The sequence below is a fragment of the Scleropages formosus genome, chromosome 15, assembly GCF_900964775.1.
Source record: "Scleropages formosus chromosome 15, fSclFor1.1, whole genome shotgun sequence".
NCBI lineage: Eukaryota > Metazoa > Chordata > Actinopteri > Osteoglossiformes > Osteoglossidae > Scleropages > Scleropages formosus.
The window spans coordinates 19,082,678-19,093,822 of NC_041820.1; the positions used below are offsets into that span (position 1 = coordinate 19,082,678).

Here is an 11,145-nt window from a genome sequence, read left to right on the forward strand (position 1 = left end):
GGTCCAAGGTTGTTCTTTTTTCCACCCCCCACCAACACCACCCTTAAAGCATACTTATACAAACCACACAAAATACCCACCACACATACAAAATATAAAAGGTTACCGCCAAAGAAAGAATGACTGTGGAATCGATAAACTTTATCAGTACAAGCATTCATTGGCCAAACAATACAAATTATTATATTGCACACTACCAGCATTTACTATCTTGTTTCCCTGAATTTTGAACATTTCTTTTTGCACTATTGGATGAGGCATCACAGTTTGTAGTCTGTATCAAAGGCGTTTATCTGAAGATGTTATTTTTGCACAGGTCCCACTGCAGCAAATGCAAAGACATTACATTGAAAATGTGTGGCACATTTCAGGCTTCTAATTTTGGATGTGCCAGTTATGGGGCAGAAGTGGCCACAGTGAGAGGACCAAGGTACTGGTGTGAACTGCTCTGGGTAGGTACATCCTGGAGGCTGCCTACCAAGTCTAGCACAACCTTCCTTGTACCTTGGTTCTTTCTCCCGACAGCTCCGTGCCCACGTCTACTTAAGAATTATACAATGAAAACCACACATTTCTTAAAAAGTGACTTTCCTGCATGATGCTGATATGTACTCCACAGTAGTTCTTGTTAAAATAAATACTGAGCACCAAAATCAAGTTAATAAGAGTACACTGATATCTCCCTCTCACCTAACTCCATATAAGTTTAAATGCTTCTTTATAAATATCTCAAATGATAAAGACTTTTGGATGCCATATCCACTGAGCTTTAAATTATCCTGTCAGCATTTTTATCTTTATATAATTTAGGCACAAAACAGATTCACACAATTAAACAGGAGACAAAAGGCGATTATAATGATGAAGACAGCAAGCAAGTGTACTGAATACAAACCTTCTGAGCATCACGCATAATCTTCATTTCAGTCTATGCTCTGGATAATCTTCCAAGCTTTAACAGCCCAACAGACTCATACATCCAGTATACCGAGTCACAACTAGTCAGGGAAACATCTTAACACTCAAGAGTACAAAACGCAATGTACCAAAATAAAACAAACTTCCACATTACTATAAAGATTAGAAGACCTGAGCTGCCTGTGATGGTGTCTATGTAGATGCACAGCTGGAAAGGTCTTTTAAAAATGTCACCAGATCAGCCCTTATCAAACATATTGAACACAGTGGTTATAATTCAGTAGAATGCTTTCAAACAAGGCATGACCCGTCTTGCCACTTTAGTCAACGGTTTGAATTGTCTTCACTAAGTGGTGACCATGGCTCTTAATTTCTCATTGAGCTGAAAGGTTTCCGCATTCATCTTTGGAGCGATCGTTGCTCAGGTATTTGATTAGTCTTCCTGGCAGAGGCAGAGTGGTCAGACGTTTCAGACCCCGCCCTCCCACCTGCTCCCGGATCCTATGACGGCACAGGTGCATCAATGGCCGGGGGAGGGCTGAAAACAGATGTAGGTGGTGGAGGGTAGAGGGATTGCATGTCAATCTCCCCTTTCATACATGTATCAGGCTGACATTATTTAGACATTGTTCACTTACATTTTGTCACAAAGATTTCTGGATTCTGTTAGGCTATTTGTGTTACACTCTAAATATGAAAACTTAAAACTCATTAATTAATAAACAAAAAACGTTCTATTACAAGTAGTTTTCTTCATCCCAATTTAATCGTTTCCAACTCTGTCCTGTACTCGGCTGTTTATAGCACCCTAGATGCGGTCCCAGCATACTCACCTGATTTCTCCTTGGTGGTAGCCCATTCTTCGTAGCTCTCCAAATGCTCAGTGAGCCTGGAACACAGTGGCACACTGCCCACATAGTCTAGCAGCAGATCGATGACAGGCCCTGCCCAGCGGCTTAGAGCAGGTGATGAGATTGCCTCACAGAACTACCAGTGGAAGCCAAACAAAATGACAATCAGAATGAAAAAAAGCACAGTCTGAGAGAAGCAAAGTACAGGTTGATATTCCAGTCACAAAATACCTGCAAAGGGGCTGTAGAGTCCTCACTGAACCCAAATGGTTGAGCATCAGAACCAAACCGAAGAGTGTTGCTATTGAAGCTCCAGCTGTTGCCAGTGGTTTTGAGAGGTGGGTGTGGCTTATTGCCATACCGGCAACTAAAGAATGCCTTTGCATCACAGTCTCCATCCAGCAGGATCTTGAGCAAGGGTAGGTGCTTCATGCAGAATAGCGCAGCAATGGGGAAGGTAGTGGGGTGGGTTGGGATGCGAGCATTTGGGTCAGCACCGTGCTCCAACAGGAGGGTAACGGTCTTAACGCAGCCATGGCGTGCAGCCAGTAGCAGGGGGTTGAACGTGTCCAGGCTAGGGTTAGCACCAGCTTCCAACAGCATAGCGGTGGCCTCAATGTTGCCGTTTGAAACAGCAAAGTACAGTGCAGTGGTGCGGCGGTCCTCATACACGGCAGAGCGATCATGGGAGAGGGCAGCATTGACATCAAAGCCCGCCTCAATCAGAACCTCTAGGACCTCGTCTTGGTTCTGTTCAGCTGCCAGATGGAGGGGGCTAATGCCTGCGCTTCGCACCCGGGCTCTGCTGGTCATAGGAATCAACAAAGACACAATCCTCCAGGGTAGGAGGGGCACAAAGAACATGGAGTTAGAGAAGTCTAGCACTTCAAAGCTGTGCTGTGAAGTGCAATGGATACATTTCTCAAACGAAAAACAATCTGAAACACTCACTCACTTTCACTTTTAAAATTTAACATAAATTTAATACATCTGTGTCGAATAACTTTAAATAACGGTCAGAATTTTGGAGAGGCACGAGTTAAAGCCGTGGCTTCCCGTTTTCTACTGAACTGCATTGACACTGGAGCCAGCACTTCAAGATTAGTGCCACATACTTCCGAATATAGTGCAAACATTCATATTAACCAACTGTAGCAGTTGGTTAGATTCATACAGATAAGCAGCTCCACTTACTCATCATGACCATGCTGAGAAGCAATGTGAAGGGGTAAGAGGCCTGACTTTGCAGGCTTGTTGGCATCAGCATTGTTGGACAGCATCAACTGTACTGCCTCGATATGGCCATTTCGGCAGGCCTCATATAGGGCCGTGGCCCCATCTCCAGCCTGACTGTTCACATCCGCTCCTGAGGGGCACACATAGGGACATACAATAAAACTTATTTTCACTCTGATTTGCAGGACAGAATGTTCTGCTTTATGTATGGTATGGTGTGTGTTATGTATTTCAACACACTGTTTACTTGTAGTGTATTCAGTCTAAATGGGCCTAAATTACTTGTGAAACACCACTAATTTGGAAGATACTCATCAAGAGAACACACACAAACACACTGATGCTGCTTGTGGCAAACCGGAGCCTGACCCGGCAACACAGGGCATAAGGCTGGAGGGGACACACCCAGGATGGGATGCCAGTCCATCACAAGGCACCCCAAGTGGGACTTGAACCCCAGACCCACCAGAAAGCAGGACCCAGCCAAGCCCACTGCACCACCACACCCATCTATCAAGAGAACATAAGGAACAAAAGTAACACTGAGCTTCTGAAGTTTAGGCCTACACACTCACCTTTGCTGATAAGGAATTTCAGTGTGTCCACACGTCCACTCTGGGCTGCTACAAAAAGGGGTGTGATCCCATAGGCATTGCGGGTGCCAACCTTGGCTCCAGCTTCTACCAGTATCTGGCAGATATGGACGTTGTTGCGGCATGCTGCCTCGTGGAGTGCTGTCCATCCTTGGCTGCAGCGCTGATTCACCCCAGCCCCAAACTTCAGCAGGAGCTCCACCAGTTCTACGTTATCACGCTCACAGGCTTTGGGGTTAGGAAGGAAGAAAGTGTTATACCAAGAGTTACCAAAACATACACTGAGAATCAGATGGCGTTCCATTGATCATCACACCTTCTCAAAATAGTTTGTAAATGGGTGGCAAGTCATGTATTGGTTAAAAATGTGAACATGCCACCTCAAAGTTGCTGGGTTGAGTGCCAGGAAGGGCCCTGCTGTAACCTCAGTTCCTACAGCAAAAGGGCCTGAAGCAAAACTGAGTAAAATAACTTAAGTCACCAAGTAAAAATAACCCCTGTAATCCATGAGCAACACATGCATCCAGACTAATCTCTAATCCCGTGGTTTCTGCTTGCAGTGGGGTTACCTTTGTAAAGAGGAGTCTCTTTGTTTTTGTTGGAGATGTCCGGGTCAGCGCCATTCTCCAGCAGGTACTGCGCACAGAACACATGATCACAGGCGACAGCCAAGAAGAGAGGTGTCTGCTCCTGGAGGGTACGCTTGTCAATCAGCTCTGGGCAGGCTGTGGGGGAAAGAAGGACATTTGCAGCATTCCAAAAGGACACCAGGGTACAAACAGGGGTTATATGGTCGCACAGCGAGTAGCACTGCTGCCTCACATCGCCTGGGTGGTGCGAGAAGACATGGGTTTGATCCCCGCTCAGTCTGTGTGGAGTTTGCATGTTTTCTTCGTGTCTGCGTGGGTTTCCTCTGGGTGCTCTGGTTTCCTCCCACACTCCAAATACATGCTATTCAGGTTCCCCCATAGTGTGTGAGTGACAGAGTGTGTTCCACTGATGTATGGATGAGTGACCCATTGTAAGTAGTGTATTCAGCAGTGTAAGTCACCACGGTGAATAAGGTGTGTGGGCTGGTAACACTACATACAATTCATTGCAAGTCGCTCTGGAGAAAAGTGTCTGCTAAGTAAATGAATGTATATAAAATACATGCCACCAGTTCAGTAAGCTTCTACTGCAGACGGACTGCATTGATCATTACAACTGGAATATCTAAGAGAGACTCACCCTTCAGCAGGACCTTAATACATTCTTCTTGGCCGTAATGTGCGGCCTCGTGTAAAGGCAGCCACCCCTCACGATTGCCTTCCGTTAAGCTGTTTGGAGATAATACTAGCAGTTTCTTCACAGTCTGCACATCGCCATTCTTGATCGCCACAACTATAGGATCCAGAGGCCTGAAAAACACAATCACAAGCCTCAAGCTATAAATCTGCGTTGGCTCTGTTTCACTGGCTGGCTTCCAAGGTGGATTAATTAATTTTGGATTCAGCCCTCCTTTCTATTACATTATAAACTATCATCATCCATCATCTGTGTCAGATTTTCAGGGCAATTTCCATAATTGAAATAATGGAAAAGGTTCCTTTGAAAATATCTTTCTGCACTGTAAATAAAATTAAAACACAAAACTCTGATCTGTCAGATCGCAACACTTCTCATTAATAATGCCTTCTGTGTGACCCATCCATCCATCCAACCATGAGCTTGTCCAGTATTTACATTTACACTTATTCATTTAGCTGACGCTTTTCTCCAAAGCGACTTACAATGTTAAGGTTACAATTATTTACCCATTTACACAGCTGGGTAATTTTACTGGAGCAATTCAGGGTAAGTACCTTGCTCAAGGGTCCTACAGCCGGAGGTGAGGCTCGAACCTGTGACCAGTATATAAGGTAGTGGATCTGAAATGAAGTTAACGGGTGATTCATGAGTTTAGTGAGTGGAAATAATTCTTTCTACTAGAGACTAGTCACCTTGCTTTCACAGCTTACTAAAATATTTTCCTGGTTACATTTATTGAGCACAACGTCATCATGATCATGCTCAGTGCAATAATACAATGTGGCTTAACCTCCAATAATCCCCGAAGGCCCGGCCGCTATGTATGTAAATAATATAATATTCAGACATGCTGATGAAAGCACATGATTATAAATGTAGACAGTGACAGACATGAATGAGCAGAATCTTGCGCGCGCACACACACACAACCTCGCAGTCATTCATTGATTGTCCCCTTCGGGACCACCGTCGGAGCAGTCCGTCGGGTCCTACGCAATGACCACACACACACACACACACACAGACGACTACAGTACTCACTCCTCGGGCTCCGGGGTCACGAACACGCTCCCGTCCGGACGCTTCCACGCCACGCATCGTTTTCCGTAGCCCGTGACAAAGGAGTAGCTCCTCCGCGCGCCGTCCGCGTCCCCGCGCGCCGTCTTCGCGCCGCTGGAGCGGAACAGCGACAGATACTCGGTGTAACTGAAGCGCGTCATCCTCCGGAGCGCGCGGCTCTGCCGGCGCTCGTGCAGCCCGTCGAGCAGCGGCGCGCCGTGAACGTGTGTGCGCGCGCGCGCGCGCGCGTGAAGGGACAGCTGAGGGAGGACAGCAGGCGCTCAGCTGCGCGCTCGGACACTATAACGGGCCGCTGTCGACACGGTGGGCAGCTGGGCGCCCATATGAGGAGCGTGCGCTGATAAGGCGGCGGCGCGCGGGGACCCGCGAGCACTTCAGCGCGGATTCTCCCCCTCCTACGTGTGTTTGGAGCTCGTTAGCGGTCTCATTTCTCTGCACAACGCGGCTGCTGTGATTCGTGTCATCATGTGAATATGAAACGACTGTATGCTCGTTCAGTCAGTTCCCCCCGCCCGCGCGCCACTGCAGCCAGTGAACGCGTCGCGTGCCTTCCGCCGAGGTGGTTGGAATAACCGGTCTGTACTTGTTTACCTCAGTCACAGTAAGCACTTCCAGAGAAAAAAGCAGCTCACTTTTATTTTTAAAATCCAGCAGCGGGCTCTTTGTGAACGCTGCACACATTTCCTGCTTCGCTATAACGAGGGGCAGGGCACGGAGGTGACAAGAGACTCGCTATCAGCCAGGGTCTGGGCAAAAAATAGAAGCGCCATTAGGCAGATAAGGTTCTCAGAAAACCCATCTAGATCCGCCGCTGTGTGTGACGTGCTACGGCACCAAAATAACTCGCACGCAGCTCACTTACAAGTGGCTGAAGAAAATAAGAGCAGCCGCTAGTAGTGCTGTGGTGAAGGTTGCTTCTTCTAGCCCCCTTAGTGGCCCTCCATCAAGGTACAGAACTTGTCCTGAATGTTGTGCACTATGACAACACCCTACTGGACAAATCGACATTATAAAATTTGCTGTCCAACACTGGGTTTCCTTGGAACGACGAGACAGCTAAACAAAAGTTCATAATGGTGTGTAGCAGATGCAAAGCTTCCTCCACTTCTTCAGTAGCTCCCATTTTTTCGCTGTAAGGACATCGTCATCTACTCTGCGAGTTGCTCCTTCCTTACCTCTTCTCTTATGCTGAACCCCCATATCTGACCCTTTAAGGAAGACAACACCGGCCAGTAACCGTTTCCATGAGTAAAGTAGAAGGCTAGCAGCGATTGAAGACGTTCCAGTAGCTCATAAAAACACTGAGCAGTGTAGTAACGTGCAGTGATTACTTATACAAATATTCCTTAAACTGTGGAGGGGGTGCAGTGGTACAGTGGGTTGGACTGGGACCTGGTCTCCAGGGGGTCTGGGGTTCAAGTCCTTCTTGGGGTGCCTTGCGATGGACTGGTGTCCCGTCCTGGGTGTATCCCCTTTGCTCTGTGTTGTGGGGTTAGGTTCCGGCTCCCCGCAACCCTGTGTGTGTGTGTGTGTCCGTCCTTAAACTGCCTTATAACAAACATCACCGAAACTAAAGAGTGCAGATCAGCCAGTAAAACACACCCAATCTTCCTTAAAAGTGCTATAAAAGTTTCCCCTCAGAAAGCTACATTTCTTGTCACTTGAAAATAAACACAACATAAAATGATCTCTATGTCCCGCAGGCCCGGCTTGACAGAAAATTACTTCCTGAAATCCATCCAGACTTGTTGTTATCATAACTCTGACCCTGGTATCCTTTTTCTGAAATGATTTTAGGATCACTTCCTGGACAATATTCAGTTTCCCATTGTGGGGTAGCTATGGTAAATTGTTCAAACACACACACACACACACACACACACACACACACACACACTTTCAGAACCGCTTGTCCTAGACAGGGTCGCAGGGAACCAGAGCCTACCCAGCAACACAGGGCATAGGGACACACCCAGGACAGGACACCAGTCCACTGCAAGGCACCCCAAGCAGGACTCAAGCCCCAGACCCACCGGAGAGCAGGCCCCAGTCCAACCCACTGCGCCACCGCACCCCGCCAATTGTTCAAACAATTAATCTTAACGTTGGTTTGACAAGAACCCATTCTGTACGCTGTCCAAAATTGAAAAGGTTGCAAAGTAAAGAATGCCGGTGCTTCTGTGGGAAATACCAAACCTGCACTAAAAACTAATATGTGAAACTACACATACACACATTGTCTGAAACTGCTTGTCCCAAGCAGGGTCATGGTGAACCGGCGCCTAACCCGGCAACACAGGGGGCAAGGCTAGAGGGAACACACCCAGGACGGGATGCCAGTCCATCGCAGGGCACCCCAAGCAGGACTCCAGACCCACCAGAGAGCAGGACCTGGTTAGATACACTGTGCCACCGCACCCCCCACTATGTGAAACTAAAGAAAATGTAATGAAAAGCAAAATAAAATGCTTTAGAAAAGAAAATGAACAAAGAAACAAATCAGAAACAAAGAAGCACTGATGTTATCAGTCAAGGGGAATAAGCACCTGGGTGTGCTGCTGGTCTGGTCGTTGGATGGAGGGACTCCCCCTGCTTGCATGGAGGCTGGAGGGGATGGTGGTTAAGAAATGGGCTTCCAGAAGTGAGTCCTGCGTCTGGGCAGCAGGTGTCCTGTGGGAATAGAGCAGAGGTGGCAGACTGAAGTCATGTCGCACTCAGTGACCACATGGGTCAACTGGTTGTCTGATAAGCCAGGATGGACATCTTAGACTCCCCCTTATCAGGAAGACAAGACATGCTGAAAGCATTAATGACTTGCCTCACAAGCCAAGCATAGAAAAAAAAAGGATTAAATCCAGACCCACATTATTCAACACACATATTTATCTCCCATGAAAAGTACTGTGGACATGCCCTTCTTGACATATGTGAGTAGAAATAGTTCGCTGTGCAACGAGGTCTGGTAATGCCTTTTAAGGGCACAAAGAAAGAAGAAGGAAAATAAATATTTACAAGTGCCAGTGTCTGTGAGTGCAGCAATACCAAATCTAAACTAAAAGAGACAGATTGCGGAACTAAAGAAAATATAAAATGTAATCCATCCATTCATCCATTTTCAGCAACTGCTTGTCCTGAGCTGGGTCGCGGTGATCGGAGCCTATCCCATAATCACTAGGCACAAGGCTGAGAGAGGTTACATCCTGAACGTGATGCCAGTCCATCGCAGATATAAAATGTAATCAAAAGCAAAAAAAAATGAATTACTTAAAAAACAAAACAAAAAAAACATTACATATAACTGCTAGTACTATCAGTATCTGGAAATTTATTAACTTAGGTGCCCTGTTTGTTGCGCAGGTTTCTATGGTTAAGGGGGGCACGGTGGCGCAGTGGGTTGGACCGGGTCCTACTCTCCAGTGGGTCTGGGATTCAAGTCCCGCTTGGAGTGCCTTGCAACGGACTGGCGTCCCGTCCTGGGTGTGTCCCCTCTCCCTCCAGCCTTGCGCCCTGTGTTGCTGGGTTAGGCTCTGGCTCCCCGCAACCCCGTATACGACGAGCGGTTCAGACAGTGTGCATGTTCGTGTGTGTTTCTATGGTTAATTAGTAAGTATGAGGGTCTGCTTGCTTTTTCCATGAAGAAGGGTCCAAATGTCAAACTAATTCACTGGACTCAGTTCCATTTAAGAATTTTATTACCCTGACTAATCCATCACAGGTATTAATAGACACACTAATACGTGAATAAAGCAAATCAGTAAACATATACAATACAACACTGACACACACACAGTATATACAATGTACAGAAGATGTGATGTGAGTTGACCTCATAGTTATTGGACAACGAGCTGGTGAAAAGAACACAATAATTAAAGGGCAAAAATTTAAAAAACCATAGAAGACAAGGACAGTACAAATATTTGAATTCTGAAAGCAACAGCAATAATGGTAACAATTAACAAAACAAATAATGGCAAAAAAAGCAAAATTACAAAACCATCTTTGAAATATTATTTCATTATTTGTTGTAATATACTGTAGTATTACTTTTAATTAAGGGAAACACAGGACTTCATCATACCTCTGTGGAAATAAGAAATCTGAGATCTCTCATAAAGGACCAGTCCCATAAAACATCCGTTTCAATGCAATGCAGCTGTATAGTACCTAAAGTTATCTAACCTCACCATGATTTGTTGTCAGCGACAGTAAGAATTTTTGCAGTACACGTAATAGCTTAAATATTAACCTGTTTATGTATGTTAAAAGATGATTGTTATGATGTGGAAAAGTCTACCACGAAACATTAATCTTCCCATAAAATTTGAAACAGTGGTTCAGTCTTATGTTTTCAGGTTATAATATGAACTGTATTAACTGTAGTAGACACTTATGAGAGCCAGTGCAAGTCTCATTTTTTAATGCACAATGGTAAAGAAAGCACTGCTCTATCATGCTTCTGAAAATAATATCTGGAAGTTCCCTACCTCTTCTCTTGTTAAATCATTTGCTTGTCTGAAGACAACAGTCAGTTCCCCTTTGAGAATCCAAAGATGAACTAAGCAAATTGGTTTCTGTTTACCCTGAAAGGGTCCTTCCTCTCCTGCAACATGATCTTTATACTGGGGGCACCAGTGTATTTCTGGAGGACGCACGTGATAGTGACAGGCTATTTTTTATTTCTTTTTTTGCAGTTAGTGGCCTGCTTTTAAAGTTGTGGAATCTACTCAGGAAAAGGTCGTTTTAAAAGACGTTTATTTTCTATATATATATCTGTCTCTGCATCTGAAATTAAGTATTACACAGTATAAAAGAATCATATTCTTATCCCTTCGTGCTGAAAGTGAAAATATATTTTTTTTAACAATGCAAAGATGACATTCCGACCAAGAAAGAGAAAACGTGAGAATATGAACATCCACATTTCTGATACAGCGTACAGTTCCAGTCCAAAGAAACTGCCTTCACTTAGTTGCACATCTCTGTCTGAAGGAGAATATTTTCCGCTTTGCGTCCTACGAAAAAGAACGCCTCCTTGGACGTTGCTATGACAACCAATGGCACGCGTACCTCGCGGCTTTCTGCCGTTTCCTCGGCAACACGGCGCACAGGAAACTGCGCCGAAACGCGGAACCTGTAACACACCAAGGCCAGAGTATTTTACCTTTTCTGAGCAA

The 11,145-nt window shown here is 45.6% G+C and overlaps 1 protein-coding gene across 4 annotated transcripts; it reads right to left on the minus strand.

Annotated features, from left to right (window-relative positions):
• On the minus strand, nucleotides 1–10,781 carry LOC108919365 (ankyrin repeat and SOCS box protein 2-like). 4 transcript variants are annotated; one of them, XM_018727307.2, is made up of 10 exons: nucleotides 10,456–10,781; nucleotides 8,515–8,638; nucleotides 5,930–6,061; nucleotides 4,829–4,998; nucleotides 4,168–4,323; nucleotides 3,581–3,826; nucleotides 2,964–3,135; nucleotides 2,001–2,571; nucleotides 1,752–1,905; nucleotides 1–1,456 (listed from the first exon to the last, which is right to left on the minus strand). In XM_018727307.2, exons 2-10 carry the CDS (start codon nucleotides 8,565–8,567, stop codon nucleotides 1,293–1,295), a joined length of 1,818 nt encoding a protein of 605 aa, XP_018582823.1. In that variant the 5' UTR covers nucleotides 8,568–8,638; nucleotides 10,456–10,781; the 3' UTR covers nucleotides 1–1,292. The 4 variants fall into 4 exon arrangements, with proteins under 4 accessions (XP_018582823.1, XP_018582822.1, XP_018582820.1 ...); XM_018727306.2 differs by having other exon boundaries at nucleotides 2,001–2,574; XM_018727304.2 differs by having other exon boundaries at nucleotides 2,001–2,604.
• Nucleotides 10,782–11,145: the final 364 nt, after the last annotated feature.